This window comes from Tenrec ecaudatus, chromosome 9, assembly GCF_050624435.1.
Source record: "Tenrec ecaudatus isolate mTenEca1 chromosome 9, mTenEca1.hap1, whole genome shotgun sequence".
Lineage (NCBI taxonomy): Eukaryota > Metazoa > Chordata > Mammalia > Afrosoricida > Tenrecidae > Tenrec > Tenrec ecaudatus.
In genome coordinates, this window is record NC_134538.1 from 76682667 (window position 1) to 76708483 (window position 25817).

The 25817-nt window shown below is 54.7% G+C and overlaps 1 protein-coding gene across 2 annotated transcripts in view; it reads right to left on the minus strand.

Moving 5' to 3' along the window:
* Nucleotides 1-417: 417 nt before the first annotated feature.
* Nucleotides 418-25817, minus strand: part of ADCYAP1R1 (ADCYAP receptor type I) — a 55120-nt gene continuing 29720 nt past the window's right edge. Inside the window, exons 9-17 of one of the 2 annotated variants that reach the window (XM_075558214.1) lie at nt 25280-25412; nt 23756-23909; nt 23354-23414; nt 22639-22708; nt 20009-20100; nt 11490-11573; nt 7975-8104; nt 6555-6596; nt 418-5029 (exon numbers count right to left, since the gene is read on the minus strand). In XM_075558214.1, coding sequence (XP_075414329.1) covers nt 4841-5029; nt 6555-6596; nt 7975-8104; nt 11490-11573; nt 20009-20100; nt 22639-22708; nt 23354-23414; nt 23756-23909; nt 25280-25412 — 955 coding nt within the window. In that variant the 3' untranslated portion in view covers nt 418-4840. The remainder of the gene's footprint in view (nt 5030-6554; nt 6597-7974; nt 8105-11489; nt 11574-20008; nt 20101-22638; nt 22709-23353; nt 23415-23755; nt 23910-25279; nt 25413-25817) is intronic. The other variant, XM_075558212.1, reaches the window with a different exon arrangement.

The following is a 25817-nucleotide window of genomic DNA, read 5'->3' on the forward strand; positions in this document are numbered from 1 at the left end:
TGGTTCTGAGTCCCTGGCTACTTGGGAGACAAGGCCCATTGTAAGCAGGCATTGGGAGTCCTGGGGGTCATTCCCATGGGGAAATATGAAGGCCATGAGCCATCAACCATTATTTGGTGGGTTTCTTCCATTTCTAGGAGAAATTTCCAAGTGACCTTGACTCCACTCCAGCTGCATGATCCTGGTGGGTATTTCGGCGACCAAGATAAGTTTAACTTCTCAAGCCCATGCTAATCCCACTCAAGCTCATTCTTCTACCTCTCGCATGGGCTGAGTATGACCACAGGGCTGAAAGACGCCATGACTCTGGAGTGCCCAGGTCTTACAGGACCCCACCCCTTCCACCACCTCTCCTCCCCACCCAGTGACGTCTGCCAACCCACTGGGAAAAGTGCTAAGACATTTATTGAATCATCTACATAAGTTGACATCCTTAAAATCTGGACCAAGTAGTCAGCACAGCATGAACGGCGACAGCAACAGCAGTGAGATCTGCAGGGACGTATCTTGACCGTGGGAGATGAAACCCAGGCTGGGCCAGCTCCCAGGAGTGAGCTCGGGAACATGTCGCTTGGGATGCCAAGGGCTGTGCCACTTGAGCCCTGACAGAAGCAAAGCTACAGCAGACAGACAGACACCAGACAAGCCACACATCCCGGAACTTGGAGCTCAAGGAAAAGAGGAGTTATGCATGACAGCCCACTGGCGAGATAGTCCAGATCCTTGAAAGGATTCTGAAAGGCTCACATGGAAATGTTGCATCATGTCTCCCCATCCTAACCCCAAGAGCAAAAGCAGACAGCTGACAAAGAGAATGCTGGAATTCTGTGTTTCCCAGAGCCTCCTGGCTGCCCCCTTGTCCCCAATGCTGGTGGTGTGAATGAATGGGGCAAAGGTTAATCTGGGAGGGCTCAAAGCAGTAGCCATAGACAAATAGCAAAGCGGTCTTCCAAGAGGGTCAGGGCTTCATCCCAGTAGCCAGTCCCCACGTAGACTGCTTCCAAAGGACGTTACACACAGGAAGATGTGACTTGAACCCTTTCTCCAACCAGTGGGGTAGACCAGGCAAAGCTTGTCTGCGCATGTCTCAGATGAAGAGGCTGAGGTCCAGAGAGGTGAGGCCTTGGACTCTCACCGGTGGGGAAGCTGGTTAGTAAGCAGGCTTCTCCCACATCGCACCTCATGTCCTGAAATTCTGTATCTCCAGCGCCCCTCCCATGCAACACTGCATGTCTATTGGATGTCTTACTGGGTGTGCCATTCTAGCTCAAGTGGGGGCTGTGCACATCCGTATCTGTGGACTATTACACAGCAGACTGGACACGAGCGCCATGCTGGATATCCCTGCAAAGTGTTTTCTTATGCATCAAACAGGAAACTTTGATCTGAGGAACTCCAAGCTTCCTCCCAGCTCTACGACTTTTGTGGATCCCGTCACCCCCACCCGTGCACTCTCTCTGTGGAAAATCAGTCCCTGACAAAACTGGGAGAAAACCTCATTCCCCATTCCCTGCTCAAGGCTCTTCCAACTGGGCCCGTGGATCCTGTGCTCAAGTAGGGACTCATAGTGACAAAGGACTCATGGCTTCCACTTTGAAGGGAGCAGGGGTCCTCAGAGAATTTCAGAGAAACCCCCTTTCCATTCTCCTTTCCTGGGACTGACAAGAACCAAGCGAGGAGGTGAGTCAACGGTGGAGGTGGGGGAATGGATACAGAGTATCCCAAGCCTTGGGGCTGACTCTGCTCTCCAGAGAACCTGGGTCAGGGACTTTTTTAGAGAGAAATAACTCTAGATCCATGGCCCAGATTCAAGGAGGGCACAGTTTCCCACTGAGACAAAGAACGTGACTGGTCTTAGCATGGAGACTCATGAAGCCTCAGCAGCACCCGAGTCCCACGCTCTGACCCCATCCCAGGCTCCCTGATAGCTTCAGTATCCCGGACTTGAAATCCTATCTCCACTTGGCGGAGGTCGCTCTCTGGACACTGTTCTGTGTCTGGACAGCCATGAGAAATGGCGCTGTCCCAAGCAGAAGCTAGCCTCCCATGGGCTGGAGTTCCGTTCTTCAGGATTGCATAGAACAAGAATAACCCCTTCGGAAGTACTGGTCCTCTAGAGACATGGAGACAGGCCGCTCTAGGGCTGCCCCTCTAATCCCACCATTCCCAAGTCTCCCAACCCTTCCTCACAAGACATGTGTTTCAGTCCAGAAAAATAGCTCAACCCTACTGGGGGCCCATTCAGAGTCCTGGGCTGGTGTTTAGACAGGGAATTTCAGAGCTGCGATGGCCTGTACAAACCATTCCGACGTACTGCCCACTTTACAGATTTGAAAACAGAGGGTCCAAAAGGGCAGAGTTTAAGCTGTCCCCACACTGCCTGTGACCCTGAAGGCCAGCTGCCTACACTCCTGGAACATTCAGTCACAAGGAAGCAGTCATCCATGCAGACGGGAACCAGAACCTCTGTGAGGACCTAGGCTCGGGCTCAGGCGGCAGCACAGGATCTGGGGGCCAGGGTGGTGTTTTGATCATTGTAGAAGGATACATCTATAAGGACAAGGGTTCCTCTCCCACAGGGAAGACCACTTGCTAGTGGGGGTCATGATAAAGGAGTGGGGCCTCTCCTCAGGGAACAGCTCCTGTAATCCCAAAGTGACCCCTTCCCACTCCACCCCCACAGGAAGCCCTGCTAGGGCCAGGTGTCTGACTCCGTCTGCACATCACCATCACATCCAAGACACCTGTTCAAATGCCCCTGGCCTGGCCCTTCCCTCTGGAACAGAGTACCCCCCGACCCCACCAGTTTCCCCGTGGTACTCAAATGGAAGAGACAGTTACATTTCTAAGAAAGAGAAATACACAGCACCCCCGTACACACACACACACACACGCGCGCGCGCACACACATGCATCTGTGTAGCACACAGCTGCACATCAAAATTGTAGATAAGACACACAATGATGTAACACCAGCCATTTGACCTGCCCGGCTATTGAACTGGATAACTGCCCATGAGCAGAGCCCGGGAAGCACTGTGAGTGCCTCATCTCACAAATGGGGAAACCGAGTCTCACACTGACGTGTTGAGTCCACAGTCTCAGCAGTAGAAGGCTGACTGGTCTCTGACCCCCTAAGCCACAGCACCCTCCATGCTGTGTCCAAAGTGGGAGCAGCAGTGGACGCCTGCCTGGGTGGCCCACCTGTGGGGGACTATGGAGTTGGGTGCATGGGCCCCTGCTTCCCCCTGGTCAGCCTGAGTTCAGGCTGGGAACATGGAAGGCAACTGCTCTCTTCCCTCCACCCCTGCTTTTCCAAAGGCTGGGGACCCAACTGGGCTCTACTGTGCAAGGACACGGCTCATCGAGCAACCGGCCCTTTCCCAGTCAATGACGGCCTCTCCAGGGACAATCCCACCAGTCCCCTAGGCCCTTCTGCTTTATGACACCAGCCAGAGCAGCATGTCCCTGGACCCAAACGCCAGACACTGCAGAACACGATCATGGGACAAGTCTGCACACAGACTTAGACAGACACGCCACCAAGGGCAGACATGGAATCAACTGGGCCCACACGGGGCCATGGCAATGCACAGCGCGTCTCTTTCTTCCCAGAAAGGAGCCCTGCCTCCTTCTCGATTCTTAGGGTAGTGGCCGTGCAGGTGCAGGTGCAGCTGGGGAAGCTGGGCAGGGGTGGGGGCGTGGCCACCCCGCCTCATCAGCATCATCTGCTTAATGAGCTTCTTCTCCAGAAATTGTCGTGCCCCCTGGTGGCCCAAAGGTCCCAGAAAGAGTTCAATAGCGGAGCCCAAGTCCCAGGAGCTGCTGGCTGAGGCTCCTCACTGTCCACAGATGGCGGGTGGGTGAAGAGGATGCTCGGCTTCGGAATTTGCTGACATCACAGGAAGGTGGCTGGCTCATTGGTTCATCCTAGTCATGGCTTTGACGTGCGAAGTGGGGAGCAGGAAGCTGAGGGGCTCTAGGGTGGGCATGTTCAGAGATACCACCTCTGGGGCCATCTCTCACCTGCTGTCACTGAAGCTGGGAGCAGGAGGGGCAGAAGGGAGACTGCAGAATCCCTGCCCGTCTTGAGGTGGTGGTGGGGGATGATGGAAATAAGAGGGCTTCTCCCACAGATCTCCCAAACTCCTTCCATCAGACCCTCCACATACCAGGCTCTCGATTCTTCTTCTTGGGCCACGGGGAAAGCACCAGAGCTTTCTCTGACCCACAGCCTCTGTCCATGGTCAAGTCTCTGTCCCACTGGCCAGTACCCAGCAGTCTGGCATCCAGAGCCCTGGACGCTGGAGAAGCATGAGGAGGCCCCTGATCTGGGGTCATGCTGCCCCTCTGGCCAGCTCAAAAGCTGGGCCCAGGACAGGAAGGGCAGTGCATGGTTAGCAGACTCCCACGGGGGCGCACCCGGAATCAGACACTGCTGGGGCAGGACTATCTGTTTGACCTCCGCTCACAGGGGTCAGGCCGCCATGGAGGCTGGTGGAAATGCAGTGGAGATGGAGCTGGGGGCCTAGCTGGACGTGAGCAAGGACACTGGACCAAGGGGCAAGGCAGGTGGCAACTTTTCCAAATTGGAGGAGTTATTTACAGGTCTGGGGTCAGGACCCAGGGAGCCAGGGCTGGAAGAGGCCAGTGTCAAAAATTAAGAGGGGACATAACGGTCTGTGCCCTGCATCCTTATCCCCTCATCCAGGAGCCAAGCCAGCAGCTCAGGCCAGCCAGGGGAAGGGAAGAGGTGCAAACACGCATGGGCCACGCACCACTCTCCTGCCCACCGCCCCCACCTGTGCTATGGAGGAGAGGAGGGGACACGGGGTGGGACTCAGGTGGCCAGGTTGTCAGCCGGGAGGCCAGACATGCGGATCTGGGAGCTGCTTTTGCTCAGGATGGAGAGTTGGGTGCCCCCATTGACACCACTGCTGGCCAGGGATGGGTGCCGGTGCTTGAAGTCCATGGTGAAATAGCGGTTCACCTTCCAGCTCCGCCACTTGCGCTTGATCTCCGCCTGTACCTGCAGGGAGGAAGCTAGCCGTTACTCCCAGGGACAGCCACCTGTCAGACCCCCGCACGGCCAACCCCACATCAAGCAGCCCTTGGCTCCCTGCTGATGTGCCCAGATGCAATCTGCTGTCCAGGGGTCACAGGGATGTAGCCACACAGTTGGCCTTCATACCACTAGCTGTGCAAAGCCCTTCCAATGGCGTCTGTGGACCTCGGCTCCTGACACTGAACATCCTACAGTCAGAAGCTAATCCCTGGTGGCCTCTCAAAGGATCTTTGTAAAGCAGCCCCCAGGACAGGTAGGTCAAGGAAGGGACCATCTGCTGTTGGCTGCACATTACAAGCCCTGGAAACTTCTAAATACCCAGAGGTTCGATACCAAGCCCCCAAATAAGTACATCAATCTCTCAGGGATACGTCCCAGGCATCTGGGGTCCCAGTGTGCAGACAAGGTGGAGAAACATGGCCCCAGGTAGCAGATCTTTGCTTGGTGAGGGGGTGTAGGGTGAGATCCAGTCTCCATCTCTGTGGTGCAAAACTGCCAAGCTGTAGCTTCCCCTACCCCTAACCCCAGCCTCTCCTTGACCTCCCATGCCCACTGCAGGTCCTTGACTGTGGTCACCTGGCACTGAGGTGGACCTCTAACTCATAACTAACTTTTTGTACAGTGGAAGGAAAGGCTGTCGGGCCCTGTGCCATCTCCGGCAGGTGGTAGATCAAACCCAGCCCTGAACAAGCTGCATACCATCCCCCTCAGGGTCTTAGCTTGGCCAGCCCCACCCTGGAGGGTCCTGTCTACCCTAATCTGACACTCCTACAGCGGACCCTGGAGACCAGGGAATCCAACCTTCTGGTTGCTTATAGGCCACAGAGGGAGGGGCTGCCTGAGGTCTTCAAGCCACGTAGTTCAGACCCAACCACTCATGCGGTGATCCCCATCACTCCCTGAACCCATCCCATTCACCAACAGCACCTCTGTTCTGATCACTGCTCCGAAACCTCACCCCAAATAAGCTAGCGGGCCTGTCCCCAAACCATAGCTCTGAAATGAGTTTCCTAAAGGGCCTCAGGCACCTCTTCTAAGGCCCCACTGTCCCTACTCTAGGGAGGCACCAGTTTGGTTGGGGCAGGCTGGCTCTGCCCTCACCCTGCCCATGGTAGCGGTGGGTACCAGGACCTGGCCCTTTTTCTACCTAGCTGTCTATGTCTCCTCAGTAGGCTGTATTGGTGACCACAGACCATGCGACAACCCCCGGCCCATCCACTCAATCCCCTGGAGAGATCCATCCTCTGCCAAACAGATGCCTTCCTTCCCAGCCTAGATGTGGGGCCTTAGATGCACCAGAGGCAAAGTAGGGCCAGAAGGTGTCCACCTGATGCAGGAAGCTGCCTCTTCATCCAGGGAGCCCAGCAGAGCCCTGGCCTGCAGAGGAACCTCTGCATTGGGCTGCCAGCAGGCCACCCACTGCGCTCCCTCCCTGCTCCCCCAGTTGGCCCTGTCTTCTCTGCTTAGAGCCCACGGGTCGGAGTCTTACCTCCCCGTTCAGGAAGCAGTACAGGACAGCCACGACGAAGCCCTGGGGAGAGAGTGCAAGACAGACATGAGAGCTCGCACGTGAGCAGTCTTCCAGCATGCTGCATGGAGGAGGGGCCAGGAAGCAGCACTGGCCTGGCTGCCCTGTGTGGAACGGGGCCATTCCTCCAGAGGCCTGGGGTAGGATGGGCCACGTTCTGCCCTGAGAAGATGGGCCTAGAAGTCCAGTAGTTGGCCACAGTCCCTCCCACTGCCCCCTGATCTGGGATGGCACCTTCCCTGGCTCCCCCACAAAGGCCCATTCTAGCACGTTGCCCACTGCCACTGGCACTGACCTCTGGGTGCCCCCAACCAGCCTGCCGGCTCCCTGAGGACCAGACCTTGCCTCTTCCTCCTCTGTCCCTCCAATCAGAACTGACCTGTGCCATCTTTAGCCCCCACCACCTCCCCTTTCCACCTCCCTCCAGCCCTGCACTCTTGGACATATACACACCCCATGTGGATGAAGTACTGCCCAGTGTAGGCATTTAGTTACGTGACATATATAGATTTACATACATTCCTGGCATTTAGAATTCTTTCCCCGTCAACAGACTAAAGAGAATTATCCCCTCTTATCCCAGAAACGAAGGTCCAGTCAGATCCCAGAATGTGTCATGAGGGTAGAGACGGGGACCCTAGCCCTGGACTCAGGCGGGGACCAGGGCTCTGTCCAGCAGGCACCCAGCCCCACCGGGGCTAACAATGAATGCTGCACTGGTGAAATGGCCTTGAATTGAGACAGCGGCAGGGGGAGGTCAAAGTCAGAGGCACGGAGCACCTTTCAGAGCATGGGAATCAGATGGCACCATCCACAGCTGCAGGAGATGTGTTTCCCGGGGACACTCAAGGAGGTCGCCGGTGCCTGCCTGGACCCACTGTCTCTCCAACCGCCCCTCCCTGGTTTACAGCTCTGTCTCCTTATTCCTTTCATTCGATGAGTTTCTATCTGAACCCCAAGTCGTTTATTTTCACACCACCCACCCAGGCCCTTCAGCTAGCTCCTTGTGTCCAGGTCCTATGCTGGGGACCACGCTCTGTGTAAGGAGTCCTGCCCACCAAAGCCAGTCTGTGGACAGACGTCTCCTGGGGACACTGCACCAGGCCAACAGTAAGGGCTGGGGACATGCCACCTCAGAGCACCCAAGAGCAGCCCAGCTTAGCCATCCAAATGGGTCCCCCACCCATGGGTGTGTCTCCCCCCCCCAGGAAGCCCAGAAGGGAGGAAAACAAAAAGGGTGCTCACAGCTGACCGATGCCTGCTCTAATCCTGTTTCACAGGTGGGACTGGGAAACCCAGAGCATAGTTTAGAGACATCTCCAGAGGCAGCAGCAGGTCTGCAGCCAGGCGCTCCCTGCCCACCCACCCCATGGCAGCCTACCTGGAAGGAGCCCAGCCCCAGCTCAAACACCAGTCTCTCTCTCTTGCTGACGTTCTCGGGGGAGAAGGCGAAGACCGTGTAGTGAATTCCAAACAGCGGGATGAGCAGCAGGGTGGAGCGGGCCAGCCGTCTGTCGGGAGAAAGGGCGACATCTGCCGGGGGTGCCAGGGACCAGAGTGACAGAGGGCAGAGAATCTTGGGCCCAGATCATTTCTCTCCCTAAGATCTGGGCAACCCTGCTGTGTGAACCCCCGCTTATCCTCACCTAACTGGGCCAGCCCAAGGCCTAGGAGAAGAGAGGGTGGCTAACAAAGTTCGGGGCTCCCCTGGACTCTTCTAGGGTGGTAGGGGGGAGACATTCATCCCTAGCCTGCAGAAGATTCTTCCCTGCAGCCACATCTGACCCTACAGAGGCTCCTGCAGTTGGACACCACTGAAAATGAACTTGGGTGTATGCAATTCACAGAGACCTCCCATGTGCTGTGCAGGGAAGTCAGGGCAAAGCCTGGGTGGCACCAGGGGTGTGACGGGTCCTCAAAGAGAACAGATGCCCTCCTGCTCTGCTATGAGGTCCCATAGGCCTCCGTGAGCAGCCCGAGGGTTTGCAGACACTAGGTGGGAACACCTGCTGGGTGATGGGGGATCAGAACAGGAAAGGCTTGGGATGGATTCTCAGAAGGACTTCCCAATGCTGGGCACAGAGAACCATATGTCAGCTACATCAGAGGGGTGTGTGTCAGCAGGAGAGGAGAAGGCTGCTCTGAGGAAGGAGAGGGGGGAGATGGGTCCACGGGGATTTGGCTCCTCCAGAGAAGGGCTCTCTGGGCACTCCCCTATATGCCCAGGGCCTCTGTAGACTGGGCTGTGAATTGAGGGTGCAGGGCAGAGAGGGGCAGGCTGAAACTTCATGATTGTGTGTTTTGATAAGCACATGATCGTGCACCCCAGTGAGGGGTCAGCGCGTTCTTAGAAGCCCTGCAAGGGTGAGATCTTATCTCTTCCCACCATCAAGCTGGCTTCCTCTAAAACTCCAAAACCGAATTCATGGCCATTGAGTCAATGCCAACTCACAGTGACCCTACAGGACAAGGTAGAACTGTCCCTGGGAGCTTCTGAGACTGTAACTCTTTACAGGAGTAGAAAGCCCTGTCATTCTCTCACAGAACAGCAGCTGGTGGTTTTCAACTGCTGACCTTGGGGATTGCAATCTAACTCATAACCCATATGGCCTAGACCTCCCCAAAGAGCCTACTCCTGCACTGAAAAAGTGGCCGGCCCTATTCAGGGCAGGCCCAGGTCCCTGGGGAGTGAGGTGGGAACAGGATGTCCCGCTGGACCTAGGGGAAAGCACAAGAGTGAGGGCAGCCACCGGATCTAACACCACCCCTGTCATCCTATCTCAGAAAATGGTCCCACAACAACGCTGTGAAATGTGGGGACTCTGGATTTCTGGAGATGGTGGCCCATGGTCCCCTGTGAGGCCTACGCTTCCTAGTGCCCATGGAAAGAGAAGGATGGGAGAGGGGCGCGGCAGTGAGGAGGATGGGGGCCGACAAGGAGGAATGGCCTGAGGTCCCCAAGGCTCAGCCTGGAAAATAGAGGCCCCTGGGGCTGGGCCCCTGCCCATCCCACCACCGTCGCCAGCTGCCTTGGTCATCTATTGTGCTCCAGGACACAGGGTGTGAGTGGGCCCCTCCTCTGGACCCAGACAGGGCCTGGGATGTCTGTCTTTCCTTTCCAGCTCTGTTTGTTTGTCTTCTCTCAGGCTCTGTCTCCCTGAAGGCAGGGGTGCTGCCTTCTGATGTCTTTTCTCACCCACAGTGGGTGCCACCCTGACTTCTGGAAAAATGCCTGTTCCGTGAAGGATGGAGTCTCAGATCCCAGAACCAAAACTGCACGCTGCCACTGAATCCACTCCCAAAGGCGGCAGCCGCGTGTGGCTTGGGGTCAGATGGCACTCCCCTCGGTTTCTAAGGGCTGGTTTCTTGGAAGCAGACACCCAGCTCTTTCTTCCAAGGTACCGCTGGGTAGATTTGAACCGCCAACATTTGGGTTACCATCCAAACATTTAACTGTGGTCGGTGAGTGCCACCCAGGGGCCACAGAGGCTGTAAACTTGAGCCTGACTGGGAACTCCATGCAGGCCACCCTGACCTTGATCACCCCCAACCCCAAACCATGCCCAGTGCCTGGTACCAGGAAGGCAGCAGAGAGTGTTTTTATCAGGAACGGACTCCAAGAAATAGCAGAGAGACCTGGTCATGCATTCCCCTGGACATCTTGGGGCTCCTCTGGGGACTTGCCTAGAGTGGTCACTCTAGGCAGAGAAGCTTAATGTAAGGGGCTAAGCAAAGAAAGCAGCTTGCAACACGACTGTAGCATCAGCTCCTACAGCCCTCCCTCCTCGCTTCTCCACCAGCAGGGCCTCATGCATCGGCCCGTGCCTGCAGGGGCTTCTGGGAACTGCAAGGTCAAAGCTCTCTCGCTTTCGTGGTGGCGTCAGACAGAACAGGCTTGGTGGGAGTAGCAGTGAGAAAGGCTCTTCCCCACACACAGGGCAGAGCAGGGACTGGCAGCAAAGGGACCCTACAGTAGAGTGCACGGACAGCCCCTTCCTGCCCGCCGGCGGACAGCGACCTCTGCAGAAGACCCAGCCATCCCGGGGTCCACTGGCAGATGGGGCAGGCCTGGAACCCCTACTCCAGGACTGATCAAGGTCTGGAAAAGGGACCGGATACTCCCCCTTTCAGAACAGTGTCTCAGATACCCCATAATCTGCTTAGGTCAGAGAGCATCCGAGCTCCACCCCAGGCCCTCCTGATCTCAGGGGCCTCCAAGGGGCAGAAAAGCCAAGCATACCAAGAAGAACTTCTATGGGGAGAGACACCTGGATGACAATGGACGGCCTGGGGATGCTGGTGCTCCCTCCTGCCCCCAAGAGGGGCATTGTCGCAGAAAGGTTAGCACTCCTGGGTTCAAGTCATGTGGCCATGAGGGAATCACTTAGCCTCTCAGTGCTTCAGTTTCCTCATCTGCAGCCCGGAGCTGATCCAAGTACCCACCTCCGAGGGGTGTTGTGGGGCTTAAATGGGCTGATCTCGGCTTGGCGTATCTGAGGGCTCTGTGGCTGGAGGCTCCCTGCCTGGCGCAGGGGACTGCCTTACAGGAACTCAGACTCCAGGACCCAGAAACAATGCAAAGACTGAAGCCCAGAGGATTTCCAGCAAGCCACACATCACAGAGGCTCCAGGGCGGATTCCTCCTAAGCCCGGGCCCCACTCCAGTTCCGGCAGCCCACAGTTCCATCCTGCACCCTCCCCTCGGCACCCACGGCACAGGCTGCAGAGGACTCACGAGACACACAGAGCGCCAACATGCAACAGCAGGGGCGGCCGGGCTGGGGGCACTGCTTGGCAGGACTCAAGCCTGAGGCAGCGGAGGTGGTGGCGGCGGCAGCATGCGGCCCCCCTCCCCTCCAGGAGGCCCCGGCCACAGCCACGGCCACGCACACTTACAGAGTAATGGTGGACAGTTCTGACATCTTGCAAGAGTGCTGCTCAGCCCGCTGTGGCTTGCAGTAGCATTTCTGCACGCAGCTGCTGGGTGTGACAAGATTAGCACTTCTGTCAGCTGGGGCATGAGGACAGTGGAGCAACTGGGTCGGGTTTAGGTCAACACAGTTTACGAGGAGGGCTGGGGAGGGGAGAAGGTGTACGTGGGGCCAGGGAGGTCATGGGAAGGATATGAAAGTTGAGGATCAAGACAAGGTCGGCTCTGGACACAGAAATACAAGACTGTTTGTGTGCATACGCACACGCACACGCGCACACACACAGAGACCACTGACCGGTGGAGAGGATTGGAGTGAAAGAATGTGCTTGGGAGGTGGGGGCTGGGGGCTGGTCTCGTGCAGGGAGCCAGAGGCTGGCTGTCTCAAGTCAGCTCCAAGCTGAGAGTACGGCCTGGCTGGGGGGCACTCAGTGAAATGAGCGTCCAGACAGTCATGCCACGGGCCTCACGGACTACACAGCCTGACCTGATTGCACTTGGAATCGAGCCAGCTAAGGGTTTGGCTGTGAAAGCCTCCAGGTGGCCCCTGCTCTGGCTCCTCTCTACCTGTCCTCTTCTCCGGCCACACCATCCCACCGCACCATCTTCTCTCTGAGCCGCAGCACCCTGAGATCAATCATCCAGGGTGGCAAGGGGACACTCAGCTCTAAAGCTGACCACAGCAGCTGCTACCCAACTAGACATAGCTCTTTGTGAGTACAACGGACATGGAGCATGATTGATAGCCTAGTCGCTCCATCGCAGGGACCACGTGTCAAGGGCTCAATGACCGCACAGACGCAGCTCTCCTACCGGGCAGCAGAGACAGGCCCTTCCCATCCCCTTGGAGAGTTCTGCTGGACACCACTGGACTGGGCATTGGAGCCTGCGTTCAGAGGGCAGGGGAAGGGGGTGGAAGCATCACTGGCCACTGTTCTGTTGTCTCGGGATAGAAGTCAGCTTTGCAAGGTCCACAGGGGAGCAGGGAGCCAATAACTGGCAAAAATACAGAGCTTCCAAGTCCTCCGAGAGGGTTCAAGCTAACTCTTGTGGTCTTCGAGGTCCTGCTGACGTCTCGGTTGCCACCAACTGCAGACCCTTCCCCAACAAACAAGAGGCAGATTAAGAGTTGCGCAGTCTTAAATACCCCTCAGAGAGGGTCTTTGGACATGCCGGCAGATTGATACAGCCGAGGAAGCTCCATGCAAGTGAAAACTGACAGACAGGACAAGGGGCCCTTGGCATTCGTGGATGGTTTGATTCCAGCCCGCTGAGAGTAGGCCTGAGGTCCCCCACATGTGGTGATGTGCCATTTCACTGAGGCCAAAATCCCCCTCGCACACATCAAAGGCGGATCCAGCGGGGGCCGCTCCCCCTGCATATAGCACTGGGCGGGCCTCCGTTGGATTTCCGCTTCTCGCTTCAGTCCCTACCACGCTGCCGCCTGGCTGGTGGGCACTGCTGTTTGTGCTTTGCGGCGGAGGGCCATGGAAGATGTTAGGATGCGTTGCTCCTCCTGGACCGCAAAGTGCGTACTTGCTGGGAGCGAGAGTTAGACGTGTAGAGTCTTGGGATGACCAGGTCCTGCTGACTCAGAATTTGTGACTTAAAATCCTGAGGGGTTTCAGATGCATATGAGAGCTCGAGAAGAACTATCTAGAGCAGGGGTCCTCAGACTTTTTAAACAGGGGGCCAGGTCACTGTCCCTCAGACTGCACATATCTTATTTTAAAATAAAAAAAACAAACGGGGCAAAAACACATGGCGGGCCAGATAAATGTCCTCGGCAGGCGGCATGTGGCCCGCGGGCCGTTTGAGGACCCCTGAGACAAGCCTGTGCTTGAGAAGTTGTTTCCTGTGCCCTTAATGAATGTCCAGGTCTGTTTATCTACCCACAAGGACAATGCAGATGAGTGTGTTCTTCTTGACAATTACAAATTGAGCTTAGTTGGTACTATAGTTTATTGTGCCAGCCTGGCCGATAAACACAAGTAGGATTAACTGAAGGGCAGAGGGATAAATGGCTCGGTGAGCCTCGCCTTGCTTGTTCTGTGCCTCAGTTTAAAGGGGTACACTACCTGTGGGATGCCTAGCCTATGGACTGTGTCACTGTAAGTTGAGGTCCCTTTAAGCCCACACGATTGGAATGTTCATCTCTGGAGCTGGGGACTGATAGTTGATGACAGTTTGGGACCTGCCTTGCTGTTTGCTGCCTGGATATATATAGCCCAGCTCTCTCTACAGAAGGGGACTGGCAACTGGCAGCTCTCAAGCCTAAAAGGACTGCTAGTGTCTCACTGCTTTATAATTTAACCGTTAATTTCTTGTATTATCTATCTGTATATAATTTAACAGTTCATTTCTTGAATTATATATCTATCTTTATAATTATATTTATAGATATAATTACTAGCAATCTGGTTTGTCTCTCTAGAGAACCCTGTCCAATACAGTTGGGTCTTCAGAAGGAGAGCTAATCTGGTCTTCAAAGGTGTTACCTTTCTTGCTCAGAATTTAAAAGCATAGACAGACCCCCTTGTAGCTGGTGACCTGACTGACTCATTTTCTTTGTGTGGTTAACTACTGAAAGCAATGTCTAGGAGGCCACAGCCACCTAGGGGCCCTGGGATTACATCCTATGTACCAAGTTCAGGTGTTCAGCCCCAAATTATAAGTATCTGATAGTCTCCTTTAAACCCCTTCTTCCTTGAGCTCCAGGAGTCTGCTGGCCCCTCCTGGGCCCTGGAGGCTTTCACAGTCAATGCAGGCTCTTCTCCCTGATTTCTTCAGAGTATCCTCTGGCTGTTTGAGGGACAACTTGGCTGGATAATCCTCCCCCTAGAAAAGACCCTGAGCCTCTGATGGGGAGGGCAGAAACCAGGAAGTAGCTGAAGGGAGGACCTGGAGCCTGAGAGGCTCTCCATAACCCGAAGCAAACCCACTGTCACTGAGGCAATTCCAACTCAGAGCAAGAGTGTCCAAGCCTCATCTTCCTCCTGTGGAGTGGCTAGTGGGTTTGAACTGCTGGCATTGAGGTTAGCAGCCAAATGCCTAACCAACAGCACTACCGGGGCTCTGTGGGAGGCTCTCTGGGGAAACCAAACTCACTGCCATCGAGTCGATGTCAACCCAAAGCGAGCCTCTAGGACAGGGTAGAAATGTTCCTGGGAGCTTCTGAGACTGTAATTCTTAATGGGAAAAGAAAGACCAGTCTTTCTCCCATGAAGTGACGTGGTTTCAAACTGCTGGCCTTCGGGTAGCAGCCCAATGTGAAACCACAACACCGCCAGGCCTCTTTTCAGGAGAAATCAAAAGCCAAAACCAAATCCCAAGCCCCAGCCTTTGAGTCAATTCTGACTCTTTGGGACCCTCCCAGATCAAATACAACTGCTCCCCCGGGGTACCAAGAGTTTACGGGTACTGCAAACTCCATCTGCCTCCCAAGGAGCAGCTGGGGGGTTTTGAACCATAAACTTGGTGGTTAGTAGCCCGATGCTTTACTTATTACACTACTGGGGCTCCTTCAGGCAAGACAGATCTGGATACAAATGGAAGAGGAGGCCCTTCTCTCCCACACATTCTCCCGGCCCCCAGACCCTCTATGTCCCTGGGTAGAAGGCCTGGGGCTGAACACAAAGCAGCAGAGAACGGTGGTGGCTGGGAAGCCTGAGACGAGGGTGTGAGAAAGAACGAGATGTCAGAACAACCGAAGACAAGGGAAGAGGGACTGAATCAAGAGGAATAAAGGGAACCCAAGGCTAGTGGAAGAGACCGATTCTGGGCTGGCTTGAAGAGAAGCTAAAGAGACTCCCATGAGGCCAGTGGAGGAGCTGCAGGGAACGCGGAGTCAGCCTGAAGCAGAGGGCTGGACATCCCATGGCAGGCGTAGGACCCACGTCCACATCCCGAAGCCAGTGTGCCTGCCCATGGCATTGTGGTGTGTCCGTAGCAAAGGGAACACCATTGCCCTACAGCCAGGGCCTGGCGTTTGTGGTTTCTATGGGCTCCTGCCTGCCTGTACCTCAGGCATCACACCAGGAGAGTCTCAGGTGCCCTTTGTGTGGGCATTGTAGCCCCAGAAACGTTGTTGAAACCTTAGAGGAAGGTACCCGTAGGGGGCCTCGTGAAGGCAGAAGCTGTCGTAATCATCAAGACCTGGCCCCAGTGACCAGCACAGCTCTGCAGTCAGCTGGTCCACAGGACATGGTGGTTTGAGCCGAATGTTCTCCATCCTTCACCCCCCTCCCCGTCCCGTTGCTAAGCTGCCAGATAGCCCTGCACCCATGCCCACAGCCCACGGATGCACTCTTGCCACAGCAGTGCCCCGGCCAGAAGCACAGCTCAGCAGCTCTTAGCAGAATCCCTGCCTCCCTCCCCTCTGGCTCCGCACCAAGCCTGGACCAGTCCCCGCTGGCAGTGGAGCCCCTGAGCTCTCATTTGACCACTGATTAGCTGGGTGGTCTTTGATGGTACCGCGTGCCTTCTCTGGGCCTGAGTTTCTCATCTGCAGAAGTTGGGTAACAGCTCCCTGCTGCCAACCTCGAACAGGAGCGGTGAAGATGAGTTCTCTTCTCTTCAACAGAGGTTGGGAGGTGTGGAGGGGGCGGGGCGGGGGGTCCTGGGAGTGGAAGATCAACATGGATAGGGTACTCCTGGCTGTAGGTGTTCTTGAGATGAATGCTTGCTTCTCTTGCCTACTCAGGGAAGACTGCATCCTGACTCCATGCCGCCACAACCCCGAGGGGACATTCTGCAGACCTCACGGGGCCTTCTGTTCTCCCACCTTTACTTTACGGTGCAGGGCATGGGCATTGTTCTGGGGAACCCCTTCCCCCAGAGGAGATAGAGATGGGCTCTTCCTTCCCCCATCCAGATCCCACATGCCCATCCCACAGTGGGAAAACCCTATGGGAACGAACCCAGCCCCTGAGGCCTCTCATCCCTCTCCTTTTGTGAGCCCACTAGTGTCTCTCACATGTCACTTCTTTCTACCCAAAAGGCAAGCTCACCCTACCCCTGCTTCCAGCCCAAGCACCGACAACAACATTGGACAGAGCTCTAGTCCTTGCCCAGACCAACCTCGCCCCATGCGATACCCACCCATGAACCAGGCCCCGACTCAATCCTATGTTGGCCACTGGCCATGTCTGCCCAGCCCTACACCAAGCCTGGCGCCAGCCAGCCCATTATATTGGGAGCACCAGGTACGATGGCTCAGTGCCCCCCTCCTTCCAGAGAGGCCCCGGCCCCAACAGTCCTCCTGAGGGGGGATCAGAAGCGCTGACTCGGTGTATGGAGGACAAGCCCTTTATCATCTGAGCAGCTGGAACCAACCTACAGAAAAGGGAGTGAATGCTGGTCTGAGGGCAGAGGCAGGGGATCCTCTCGGGCTTTCTTGGGGACTCCCAGGTTTAAATTTGTTCTGGAAACAGAGGGAAAAAAATCAGAGAGCGATTGTGGGCAGATCCAAAGAGGCTTCTCAGGTGTACATACAACTCTGGTGCCCTGAGGTAGAGCCTTTGGCCCCTGGGATCTTCCTTCCCCACCATGCCCTGCCATCTGGCCAAGGCTGACACCTCCCAGTCCAAAGCCAACTCCCCTGATAGGCACTCTGGGGAGCTGCGGGGAGAGGGGCGCCTGGACCCAGGCTGGAACACAAAGGGGCTCTTCTTCCAGGAGGACTTATTCGGACATTCACTTTATACTTGCTTCCCAGTTAGTAATTCCCTGAGGGCAAGAATGCGGGTACAGTCCAGCTGGGAGACTAGGGCCTGCCACCATCGCCCTCTGCCTTCCCTCCTTCCTACCTGATTCACTTCCCCTCCCAGCTCTGAAGTGGGGATTACATTTAACGACTGATGACCGATCCCCCCTCCGGGTGCTTGGAATGATTCTGAACATTAAAAGTGCGTGAGACGAGTGCAGGCGTTTTAAGTGCTGTGTCACTCCGAGCAGACCTGCTATTTGTGTTGCGGGCCCCCTTCCCCAACAGAGTCTCCCCGACCCTGGAAACATTCTCACGTGGGGGACCAAGTTGCCCGCTGTCCTGTATGAGTCCCCAGCTCCCACAGGGACCTAGCTTTCAGGTCACACCCACCTGAGTTTTTCATCTTTGGGTTTTAAGGCTAGCAGAGGCTGACCTTTCTAGAAAGAGCCGTCCGCTGAAACGGCAAGGGGATTATTGGAGACTGCAGAAAGAAACCTGCCAATTGGTTCTTAAAGGACTCTTAAACCTGCCAATTGGTTCTTAAAGGCTTCTTATAGAAACCATGTGCTAGTTGCGAATGGTTCTGATCTGGGGCTTAGAGCAGGCTGACAAGACTTGCTAGCTCCTAGGCCATGAAAATCTCTGTTCCATGGGTCTCTGCCACCAGAGGTTTGCGGGTTTCCCTGTCTGGGCCAAGATGCCTGAGCTGATACAGTATATGAAAACCAAGCCCGCTGCCCTCCAGGCAAGTTCGACTCATAGAAACCCCATAGACCACAGTAGACCTGCCCATTGAGGTTTCCAAGACTTTAAATCTTTGCCCTGTCAGACAGGCTTATCTTTCTCCTGAGGAGCGACTGGTGGGTTTGAACCACTGGTCTTACAGGTTAGCAGTTCAAAGTACAACCCACCCTGCCACCAGGGCTTCTCAAAAGTGCCGTCAAGGTTCAGGGGGGAAATCAAAGTTTGCCACAAGGGTACACTGATACGTGGCAACCCATGTGTGAGAGAGAGAGCAGAATGGGGCGCCCTGGGGTTCTCCATGGCTGTGACCTTCCAGAAGTAGCCCGCCAGACTTCTTTCCTGAGAAGCCTCAGGGAGGACTCGAACTGCCAACCTTTGCCTTAGCACCTGAGCATGTTAACCATTTGAGGCTCCCAGGAATTCCCAGGCTCACTTGTCTCCTTCCTAAGAGTGCCTGCGTGTGTGTCCCTCCCCTGGCAGAGTGAGGTGAAGCTTGGAGGGTCCCCGGGAAGTCATCCCAGGGGGCTTCAGAAGCAGAGGGTTTGGGGACTGTTTCCTACTATGTCACATATGCGTCTAAGCAGAGGGTTTGTCAAAGCTTGCAGAAACAGGAAGGAAGAAAAGGACAGTCAATGAAAGGAAAAAAAGGCATTTCCAGTGCAATGGGATCATTGTGCATGTTGGGAAAACATGAATAAACTCCCCAGACCCTCTGCCAACCCCCTACCTGCCAAGGAAGGGCTGGACAGACAGACAGACTAAGAGCATGGAAGCCACGTGGAGCTTCTGGAGAACTTTGGGGATTTTGTCTCTGCACAGCTCAAGAAATCCCTCCCCCTCAGAGAATGGCTGGGTAGCACTCTGCTGGGGCCCCTCCCCTGTCCCACTTTTTGTCCCACTGGGCAGTCATCCAGATTCTGAGACCCAGGTTGGGGTCTCTGATGCAGACAGGACCATCGAGGTGTGGGTCTGACCTTATAGATCCCTCTAATCTCCTGTTTCCAGGAGCAACTGAATAAGCACATGCTTCCACATCGCCCATGGATAGGTCCCAGAAACTGCCCCCAGAATTGGACTGCGCCCATCTAGCCCCTCCAGCTGACCACAGGGAACAGGTCCTTCTTCTCAGCCTCAGAAATGTCCCCCGCCTCACACACTCAGCTGGCCGTGAGCCTACCCTTGAAACCAAAAATGGAGGTGAAGGAGTCCTAGGCTTTCAGAATTCGATGAGGTTGGGGGTGGGGCTGGGGGGAGAAGAGCAAGGGAGGGAGGGCATTCCCCAGGATAGACTGGGAAGGACATGACTGCCAAACACATGGTGAAAGCAAAGGGCAGTGAAAAGCAAGGCCTGACAGTCCAGAGGAAGCGGTTGCCCCCAAGCCCCATCCATCGTAAGCAAATCTGACTCTCATCTGCTAAGGAAGAGGGAGGCTTCTGAAGTAGTATCGGACACCGAAGTAGCACTCCCTTGAAGGGAAGTGGAGAGGAGAGAGGCCATCTCCTTCTCACGCAGATTAGTGAGAGACTGGCTTTCCAGTGGGCCCGAGCACCTTGTGCAAACGGGGCTGTGCCTGGGGAGAACGGACAACCATGTGGTTCTCATGAACTTGCAGTAGAATGAGATCCCCAAAGGAATTCAACTTCCAAACAATCCAGGCCCGAAGAGCCCTAGGGAATCCAGGGCTTTCCAGCTCAGTTTTCCTAGAGCCTTGAAAGTTCTCTCTCTCTCTTTCTCTCTCTCTCTCTCTCTCTCTCTCTCTCTCTCTCTCTCTCTCTCTCTCTCTCTCTCTGTCCCTCTTTCCCCATGTACTGACCAGGGGGGTTAGGAGCTCCTGGGGGTGGCTAGGGGCTGGGAGGGTAACTGTATTTTGAAGGCAGTTTAATCATTAAACCAAACATCTTGCAATTGTCCCTGCTGGGTGAATGGTCATCAAAGCCCAGGCCTTGTCCTGCCAGTGACCGGAGGGTGGGATGGGTGAGGCCCACCCACAAGGCTGATGGGGGTGACGGGCGTAGTAACACAGTGGTACTTACAAGTAAATGCTGGACTCATTGCCCCCCATGTCTGGAGACTGAAGTTTCTGCACGAGGATGACGATGATGCCGATGAAGAGCACAAAGTTAACCTGAAGACCAAAGGAAACAAACAAACAAATGGAAATAACTCTGGGCAGTGCCCGTCCACACCCACCCCTGCACCCCATGGCTGTTATCCCCCACCCCCACCGCACTCTGTCGAGACCCCAAGCAGACCCCTAATCCAAGATGGTCATGGCAGGAGAACACTTGGCTGTCTTCCCAGCTGCCAACACCACCACTGGAATGGCCGATGACTGAGAAGGAAAAAGAGTCCCAGAGGAAAGAGAATTCCGCATCAGAAATGCCCCGGCCCTGGCACACGCAGCTGGCCACGCTCTCACGCTGGAGACCAAAAAGTTGAGGTGAGGGAGTTGTGTGCTTCCAGAATTAGATGAGGCCAGGGGAGGGATGGGGAGGAGCAAGGGAGGGAAGAAATAGAAAGGAATGTCCTGCATAAAGCAGAAGACTGAGAAACTTCTGGAAAAGAAAGAACAGATGAGATCAGGGAGATGGAAAAATGACCACCGAAAACAGAGAGAAGTTCCTACGGAGGGGAGAACTGATCTCAAAGGAACCCCAGTTCTGAGTCAGTGGTTTGGAGACCAGAAATGGACACCCTGGCATGACTCATCAAAGGCTGCCTGGAAAGTAGTGGTAGCCGCGTTCGCTCGCATACAGTTAAGGATCAGCAACAAAAAAATCTCGAAACAAAATAGGAAGCCGTATTTATGGTGAAAAGGGAGGGGGAGAGACCAAATAAATAGGAACTGGAGCAGAACCAGATCTTGAAATGTGGCCAAAGCAGTATTCAGAGGAAAATGAGGAGCCCGAGCCCACCGCAGGAAGTCATCCACATGCAAAATAAAATAATCAGGCATTCCGATGAAACGGCTATGGAAAAGCCATCACAAGCATAACATATAAAAGAAGAAAGTATCAATACAGATGAAAATTCACAGTCAAGGAATACACTTGATGAAGACAACTAAAGTCTTCAGATGTTTGTTTGTTTGTTTGTTTGTTTGTTTGTTCAGGAGGGCACTGACACCTGTCTCGTTCTACATGGTCTAGGCTCTCAACCGAGACCACAGCTCAGTGGGTATTGCTAAATGCATGCCTTTGTCAATCACCCAGGAGAAAATACAATTAAATAAATCTCAAAGTGAGAAAAAGGACAAAACAAACTATGTATAGAATATTGTTAAATCATAAAAAGGGGGGGAATGGGGGCATATAAACGAGCAAAATTAACTCCAGAAGATGTTGAAAATCTGAATTGATTTCAAAAGAACCCTTAAATATCTCCCAAAATGCACTGAAAGCTACCAGACCCAAAGAAATAGAATTATTGATCGGATTAAGGATGCACATATCTAGTCCACAATGTTATAAAATAATGTCTGGGTCATTCTGCTTATCTTTGGGGCTGTGAAAGCCCTCCATCAAAAGGAACAAGGCTCAGCATCCAAAGGAGGAGAGAGACAGACCAGACAACACCAAAGCTATGTGGCCTTGGCTCTGGACTTACAATGTGTGTAAGGGGGACTACTTGTGTAAGGGGGAAGGTGGCCGTGGCTCAGCTAGCAAGGAAGGAGACAACCTGCTAGAAGACGGAGCAAGAGAAATAAACAGATGAATGCAGAACAAAAAGCAAATTATCAATAAATGTCTGGGGGTTGGGGGAAGCTCAGCTGGACGACTGAACATGCAGAAATACATATTGAAGCAATGGTTCATTACTCCCTAGGAGACAGCATATAATGGCTAACACAAGGTCGGCAGTTCGAAACCACCAGCTGCTCTGTGGGAAAGAGACAAGGCTTTCTACTGTCTAAAGAATTCGTCTCCGAAACCCATAGCGGTGGGTCTACTCTGTCCTATAGGATCACTGAGTCAAGCAACTCAATGACTGTGGGATTGGTTTATGTTTGGTGTTTTAGGAGACTGTGCAAAACTGAAGATGATATTCCAAGTGAGGCTTAACAAGTGATTGGCTGCTAACCCCGAAGGTGGGGAGCTTGAACCCACCAGTGGTGGCAAGAAAGCGAGAGCGTGGAGTCGCTACGAGTTAGCATCAACTGGATTTCGACATGGAGACATGGAAACAGACATGATCGCGAGGTGGTCATCCTCAAACAGTTTTTCCAAAGAAACAAAAGAACCAACAACAAAATCTATTGGAATGGAGTCAATCCAGACTCAGAGAGCCTATCTAAGGTTTCATAAAGCTTTATGGAAGCAGGCAGCCTCGTCTTTCTCGTGTGACGCAGCTAGTGGGTTTGAACCCAAGACCTTATGGTTAGCAGTGCAGCGTTTTACTTGACAAGGCCACAGGGGCTCCTTAGAAAGTAACATTACAGGCATACCCCCTTTGAGCCAGCAATCCCTCTTCCAGAGATTAATGCTAGCTATGCAAAAGAAACCTCCCCACGTGCTCAAACTTGTGCACAGAAATATTCCTGGCAGCCTGTCGCATAGCGAGGACAAATGGAATGACAGGGAGGAGGGTCCGTGTGGGGATGAACTTTCATTCCCACCTCCTCCCGCTGAGCCTTCCCCCTTCTCCCCATCCCAAGGACACTCACCATGATGGAACCAACCACAGGCCCTTTGATCACCCACCACAGAGCCGTGTTGTCATTCATGTCCCAGCAGCTGAAAGATGGGCAAACAGAGGGGTGCAGATAAGGCGAAGTGAGGTCATGTCCGGGGACTGAAGAACCCGCAGGCTAATGTGCACCACTGCCTGAGCTCCCCGGGTGGGTGGGGCTTGGGGAGTGGAAGCAGGGTGCTGGCTGGAAGGAGAGCTCTCCAGCAACTGCAGCTGAGCCTGACCCTACTTTATCAGGTGTCCTTGACCTGAGCCTCGGTCTTCCCCTCTGCCTCCCTGGCAAGCCATCCCTAACTGCCTGCTCATGCAGCCAATGGAGAGAAAGGACAGGGTCTAGAGCCCAAAGCAGGGATACAGGCTCCTGGACAAGGGCTTAGTTTTCTCTGAGACCTGGGGCTCACCGGGGCCGACCTCACCCTCCACCGTCTTCTTCCACTCCTGAAAAGGACAAGAGCCATTACAACCTGGGCCTTAGAAGGAGGGAGGGGACCTGAAGCCTTTCACTTTCTGACACTGGGTTCCAGAAGATGCCTGGGTGGGTGAACCTGAGAAAGGGTTAGGGGTTCAGGCTGGGCCCAGTGCTGGATGGTTAGTTTGGGGCTGTTCCCCTAAAATCAGGTCAACAACGGAGAATTCCTCTGGAAGAATCTCTCTGTGCCTGGGGCCTTGGTGCACACAGGTGTACTCACCCGGAGTCATCGAAGTAGAACCTCAGCACAGCCCACACCGTCACACACACAGTGGGGGTCCCTGGCAGAACAAGGAAAGTAGTCTCAAATAGAAGGAAAACCAACGTGCTTGAGTGCCCCCCTAAGACTTGGTCTCCGGGGACCCACCACCCCCTTCCAGAGTCTAGGGACTCTGATGGATGGAGACATGCCTCCTACTCAGACCCAGCGCCTCTGGGGGCTCCATATCTCCCCTTAGGGCCAACCTCGCCTCTCGGGTGGGCTGTAGGCCACCTCTGCTCCCTCAGACAGGGTGCCCTCGAGGGTAGAAAGAGCAAAGGGGGAGGGGCACAGGAGCCAGCAGCCTATACAGCAGCCCCTGGCCCTGAGGCCTGAGCGAGCCTGACGTCAGGCGTGACCTACCCCAGCCAATAATGGTGTACCAGTAGAAGTATCTTCTCTCCGGGAAGAAGGTCTCCACCAGCAGAGTGAAGAGGTAGAGGCCCTCGATGAACAGCCAGAAGTAGTTGGACACCACGCAGTAGTGGAAGAAAACCATGATGGCCTTGCACTCCACCTGCCCAGAGAGCCTCCAGGTCAGCCTCATGGAAATCCAGCCGCCAGGTTTCAGTGCTACCATAGGAGGGCTACGGCCGCGGTTCTCAACCTGGGGGTCGCAACCCCTTTGGGGGGTCGGACAACCCTTTCACAGGGGCCGCCTGATTCATAACATTTGCAAAAGGACAGTGATGAAATAGCAATTAAAATAATGTTATGGTCCGGGGGTCACCACCCACCACATGAGGAGCTGTATGAAAGGGTGGCATGCAGCATTAGGAAGGTTGAGAACCACTGGGCCAAAGGATCCAAAGGTTCTAGGGATCACATCCTCCTTGGGTGTGAAGACTTGGACATTTCAATATCCTGTGATCCTGTGAGTTGAAGCCCCCCAGGCAAGCACAACGAAATGGGTCAGAGAAGGCAAAAAAGTAAGAGGACAGCCCAGTTCCCTCCCTATCTCCCCCAACTGCTCCCTCGGGGAGGTGAGTGGTTAGAGAAGTCGTGTGAGGTCCTGCAGGACCTGGGGTCCTTGGGATAAAGAGGACCTGGCCAGCACTATGGTGGAAGACACCGCAGGCCTGTCATGGATCAAAAACCAAATGAACCAACCTATGATTCCAACTCACAGCCGTGTACCCACCCAGAGTTCAGAGCCTTCTAGGATGCTCCTTCCACCCTACCACACCCAGCCCATCCACTCTGTGCACCCCCTCCTCCGAGGTACCAGGGGAGAGGGCGGCCTACAAAATCCCAAGTGAGTCAGCACTCCAGCACCAACATGGAGCAGTTAAGTGACTAGAATCCCAAACAAGCTTCCTCTTGGAGCTTGACATCCCAATAGCTCCCATTCCTCAACTGTTCTGCCAAGGACAACGCACACCAGAGAGGAAGAGGTGGACACCATGTGGCTGCAGCCGGTGTCACGTCAGCAACTCTACAGGAGTGTCCTGGCGGAGCAGTGGTTAAGGAGTCCTCCAGCTGCTTACTGAGAGGCTGACCCTTCGAGTCCCCCCAGAGACTCCTTGCAAGAAACTCGCAGCTATTTCCTTGCGAGAAGACCAGCCCTCGAGAACCCCGAGCGAGCGAGCACAGTTCGGCTCTTACACACACAGGGTCACCAGGAGTCAGAACTGCCGGGCAGGTAACTGGTGTGGTGTCTCAGAGCTTCCGTGTACATGTGGGTGTGCAATGCCTTGCTCTTCATAGGAACCTCTTCATAGGAACGCTGGGAGGGTGACATGCCAGGCAGGGAGAGGGGTCTTCTCGTGGTAGCAAGTTGGAAAGGCTTCCCAACACACACACACACACACACACACACACACACACACACACAGGCTGGCCTCTGTCCGGGGCCCTCATGCCTGCCCGTGGGCTTAGCTCACTCACAGTGGAGATGAAGCAGTGGTTGTTATCCTGCTCCGCGTACAGGATCCAGTCCTTGATGAAGACAGAGATGGCCCGCAGCATGAACGACACGAACAGGTTCATGTGGATGAAGTTCCGGGTGCAGTGCAGCTTCCTGAGTGGGAGGAAACAGCAATGAAGCAGCCAACCCAGATGCACTTCAGAGTCTCCACTCGGGGGCCAATGCCACAGCTTTGTCACAGGGGGGCCCACTAACTAGACCATCCCCTCTTGCCCCTGTCTAGCTCCTTACCCACTCCGAGGCCCCCGCCATCAAACCCCACAGCTCCATGCGGCCATATGCCTTCCCTCCTGTGGCCTCTCTGGGTGAGGATCCTAGTTCTCCTTGCCCAGGTTCTTGCAATGGAGCCCCAGACCAGTCAGCTGTCCTCTTGGGGGTCAAGTTTCTCATCTGTCATTCCAGGGATGGGGGCAACACCTTCCAAGGGACCTTTCAGGGCTCATGTCAAGGGGGCAAGTCGAGTGGCGGGACCGAGCAGGGCCTCTGAGACCCTGGCCA